This window comes from Eucyclogobius newberryi, unplaced genomic scaffold, assembly GCF_026437365.1.
Source record: "Eucyclogobius newberryi isolate DKJ021-1_F unplaced genomic scaffold, fEucNew1.0.hap1 SCAF_4, whole genome shotgun sequence".
NCBI classification, from domain to species: domain Eukaryota; kingdom Metazoa; phylum Chordata; class Actinopteri; order Gobiiformes; family Gobiidae; genus Eucyclogobius; species Eucyclogobius newberryi.
In genome coordinates, this window is record NW_027316056.1 from 31,109,989 (window position 1) to 31,114,988 (window position 5,000).

Here is a 5,000-nt window from a genome sequence, read left to right on the forward strand (position 1 = left end):
CTATAGGTTTTAATCCAAAGTTTAAAAAAAACACACATTCTATTGGTAAAAGATACTGCTGGAATAACAATGAGCAAAAAAGTCATGTTAAACACGGTAATCTGCAACCTCAGGGTACTACAGCCGTCACTAAAATGTCTTTGCAATTAGCGCTGACACAAAATTAGCATCTGTGTGCATTCTTCAGCTACGGTTAAAAGCCCCCCTCCGCCGTCACACTCCAGCTCAATACATCTCGAGTGAGTGGGCTGCACAGTGGCATTTACCTCGTGGTTTTATTTATCCATTTATTCGGAACAACCTGACATTCTGACATTGCCTTACACAAGCCCTCGGCGCTAGCTTTTAACACTAGCCCCCACGTGAACCCCGCGCCCTTGGCTAACCCAAACCGCCAGCTGCTTTCCTCTTTTTCTGATTCATTTTGATCAGGTATCGGGTTTGTCGCGAGCGCTCGTCACGTCGTCATGTAATTCAAGTGTATTAGCACGGATCAAGTGAGCCATTGACTGCTGCTCTTTTGGCTTTGAAAGTTCCTGCCCGGCGCAATCAAAAGCCTGTGCGAAGCTAGAAAAGTAAAGTGATTCCTTCCACACACACACAAAAAAAAAGATGGCTGTACGACCTTGTTTTGAACATATATTTGCTTTTTTCTGAAACTCATTTTGGCTTTACACAGGTATGCTAATGGACGGCTGAAAATAGTAGCCCAAAAAAGAAGTTCAAAAGTCCACCGACTAAATAGATATTAGCATACATTAGCATCTAATTAGCAACTCAAACGGGAGAAGAAGGCACCTTTATGGAAAGAGTGTGCTAGTTTTTTTGGACGGAATATTTGAAACTTACACAGTTTCCACCTACATGGAAATGCAGACTTTCTATACTATTCCGCGCTTAAACATTTATTATCATTACTATGTAGTCGGTGTAATTTGTTGAAGTAGTAAATTACTGCTAGCATCCTGTCTTGAATTGAACAAAAGCAACTTGTATGTGTAAGATATTGTGACAAAGCTATAATGGCAGTGAAAAGAAATTAAAGGCAAATGCGGCAGCTTAAAATGAGAATATCACAATTGTCTAGATACATAGAGGCTGTGGAAATAATACTGTGCTCGTCTCCATGACGATGCTATTGCTAGGCCTGTAATGTTACACTGTGTGACATTGAACATGTATCACACACATGTACGTGAATACATTTTAAAAGTAGATATTTTTTAAATATAAAGGTGCTGATATTTTTTATAAATAATAAAAACTAAACATAAATAAATGGAAGGAGTGGAGACTAGATCAACATTTCACGTTTCACCCTCAGAGCTAAAACTAAAAATCTTTGACTAAAACTAAATATTTTTGCTCATAAAATTGTAATATATTTTCAAAAGGACCAGTGCTAGTGCTAGTGATAGTGCCACCTCATGCCACGTTGAGACTTTCAAAACAACCACCCAGACTTCACCAAATCCCCCAAAAACTTTAACCACTTCAAAATCCCCATGGTGTCCGCTTTGTATACGCACTCGTTGAAGATGAGGTCCGGGGCGAAGTAGAGCATCTGTCCGTTGGTGTGTTTGTAGGACCTCCAGCTGAGGGAGAAGGAGGACAGGCACATCCACGAGTACTGGATCAGCGTGATTTGGTCCTCGATGGGCAGACCGCGGAAACCTGCAGGAAATAAGACACGAGAAGATGAGAAAACACCACTTTAACATCCTCCGGTGCTGCTAAAGCATTTGGTTCAACAAGTAGAGACATAATATGTATCATTGTTGAGCTTTTTAAAACTATGCTATGTAACTTTTCTGGTGGAGGGTCCGTCCGTTTGCCTGGAACTAACTAATACAGGTCAGATCTGTGGAAAGGTGACCCTGCTCACGATAAGAATGCATGTTTCTAAGGTATTTATTAAACACCTGAAGTTTAAGTAATCCAAGATAGACGAGTTTAAGGCCATACTGTGGAACGTTCCAGGCAAAGAGGGCGCAAAGGTGTCAAAATAATGCTACAAATTATAGCTATGGACTTTAAAAACACTGAGGAGCACTTCCTGGAGGAAAAGGGCACCGCCTCGTGACATCCGCTGGTAAAACAGAAGGTTTTGAGGTTCTTGATCAGGAGATGAGACTGAATATGCAGCATTATTAACACTGAATGAGGAGAATCACAAAATGAAGCTAAAATCGTATAAACTAGGAGGATATATATATATATATATATATATATATATATATATATATACACATATACACTATTCATGATTGACTTTACACTTTGCGACGCACAACAATTCCCTTCCATGTATTTATCCAAGCCAAGTGTCTGTACGCGTGCCCAAATTCCTACCGATCTTCTACAACAGTGTACAAATATTTGCCCAGACTTGATAAGCACTGAGTAGCGCGCACCCATTCTTACTTCACGCGGATCCCACGGGGCCCGCGGTTATTGGCATGTTGTCTATGGGGCTCCCAAAATAGAGTCAACTAGGAGGTCTGCCAAAATCTCAATCAAAGTCTGGCAACAAACTCGTCGACATGAAAAGGATCGGCCAGCTGAGGACACACAGAGTGACTTACCGGCTTAAGCTCTGTTTGTGTTTATTTGAGTGTCAATCGGCCAATTTGAGCGTTTTCTTTGAGGAGAGGTGGGTGACACGCCTGGGCTAATGGAAGGGGAGATAACGCTGGGGGAAATGCAGGAGGATCTGAGTATAAAGGGTTTATAAAGTACATGGTAAGAGAAATGGTAGATAAAAAGGTTGAGGAGTCAAAAGTTTTTGGAGTAGATATTCAGTCAGTTCAGTCTTGGTTCTGTCTTGGTTCAGTCTTGGTTCAGTTCCTGGTTCTGTCCTGGTTCAGTCTTGGTTCTGTCTTGGTCCAGTCTTGGTTCAGTCTTGGTTCTGTCCTGGTTCTGTCTTGGTTCAGTCTTGGTCCAGTCTTGGTTCAGTCTTGGTTCAGTTCCTGGTTCTGTCCTGGTTCAGTCTTGGTTCTGTCTTGGTCCAGTCTTGGTTCAGTCTTGGTTCAGTCTTGGTTCAGTCTTGGTTCTGTCCTGGTTCTGTCTTGGTTCAGTCTTGGTTCAGTCTTGGTTCAATCTTGGTCCAGTCTTGGTCCAGTCTTGGTCCAGTCTTGGTCCAGTCTTGGTTCAGTCCTGGTTCTGTCCTGGTTCTGTCTCGGTCCAAAACCCAATACAGTCCCAGTCTAATCCCTTTTCCATCACTGTCTCAGTTCTGAATCAGTCCTGGCCCAGTCTTGATTCTTCTTGTCAGTTCCTCAGCGCTTCTGGTTAGATCCTGGTCCAGTTCTGGTCCAGATCGGGCCCAGTCCTTACTTCAATCCTGAGTCAGTTCTGGATATATTTAGATTAATCTCCACTTATCTTTATTCAATAAGGTTAAAATCACTAAAATTCGATCAGAGAAAATACTTATAATTCCTCTTTACTTGACGTTTGTAAGCCTTCCATGCTCTCGTCCCAACTGTTCATTTTCATCTCTTTTCTCCCTCATCCCAAATGTAAAGCGAATGCAGCCGGTGGCATATCTGAAAGTCAAGGTACACATTTTGACCCTCATGTCTGGCTCCCCTTCTATTTATACCCCCGGATACGGCAAGCAGACACCCGGGAGGTATCAAATATTTGCAATACAGCAAATTAAACATCCTCAAAAGCTACCTGTGTCGTATCCTTCAATACATGTTCTCTGACTGGCATCTTTTGGACACTCGCCTCCCTCTTTCCCGCATGTTTTTATTCCCGCTTACGCGCCAACATTAAAATGATAGACATCAGATCCTCTTTTCAACATCAGAAGAAGGCGGCTGGAAGGGAGCTCTGTTTTGGAAGTCTTAATCTTGATTCTATTTAATGGTCGAATTGGATTTAGTCATAATCTTTGCAGGGGCTTTGCGGAATCGTTTTTGCAATCTAATATTTGGAAAACGCAAATGGTTTGGCCTGATATAACCAGAGCGATGAATTATTCAAAATACGCCGATTCAAAGTGGAGACGTTAAGCGCGTTATCCTCATCAAGACGCGTTCTATAATTGAAGTAAGAGGGATTGTGGGTGAAATATTTACACCGGTTGAACAAGCAAGGACGAAGCAAGTCTCGAATTTAAAGGTGTGCTGTGTCACTTTTCGGATGGAGAGCAAATCAAACAACCGACATGTGGACAAGGTTTAGAGAAATGCCTTTAAATGAGGTGTACTAAGTTACTTGCCAATTGTAATTGAAAGCGTTCACGTAATGTCTTTCTTTGTATTCTGTCAGTGTCGCGGCTTCGAACTGCAGATTTCATTAAATACATGTTAATATACTTCTCTCTAGTTCAGGTCATGTGAAAGAACTCATGAGCAATGATGTCATGAGCACTGGTTTCCCCTACCACTAAAACATCCTCCCCTCTGGGATCTTTCCTGGTGAAATGAAGGTCAATAAATACGCACTTTCATGTGGTAGTAATATAACGCTCCAATCAGAGCCTAAAGATGTTTTACTATTTCATTTGATCAACTTGCAGCCATAGATTTATATGGGACATGGTAACTGAGGCTTTTTCTAAAAATGTATTTTTCTTCCATTGGGAAAAAAAGATCCACTCTTAAAGCAGCACCTCACAGCCCAAACTTTGTATCTTCTGCTTGGCAAGAGTTTGACGTTTTGTACTGATTTGTTGATATCCAATTCTAAGCCTGACTTTTAATTGCAAAAATTTGATGATTTGTTTAATCCTATTTTTTTCATTTTATCATCTATTTTACTCAAATACTAAATAAGATATCTAGAGTTAATACATCAAGAAAAAGCAAAATTTTGAAACCTGGCGCTATTCATTTTCCAGATGAATATGTCCCAAATAGGTGGACATTTTAACGACTTGCAATACATGTTTTGCTTGCATTTATTTGAATTAACTGCATAAAAAGTTTCAAATTAATATTTCTAAATGTAAGATTTTTTGCTATTCACCTGCAGTGTCCAGCCTTAAA

General features: G+C 40.7%; 1 protein-coding gene across 1 annotated transcript in view; it reads right to left on the reverse strand.

Moving 5' to 3' along the window:
- The window catches only part of nr3c2 (nuclear receptor subfamily 3, group C, member 2), a 140,501-nt gene that overhangs the window by 28,290 nt on the left and 107,211 nt on the right, over positions 1-5,000 (reverse strand). The window contains exon 6 of the mRNA XM_072462326.1: positions 1,530-1,674. Within this exon, the coding sequence (XP_072318427.1) occupies positions 1,530-1,674 (145 nt within the window). The remainder of the gene's footprint in view (positions 1-1,529; positions 1,675-5,000) is intronic.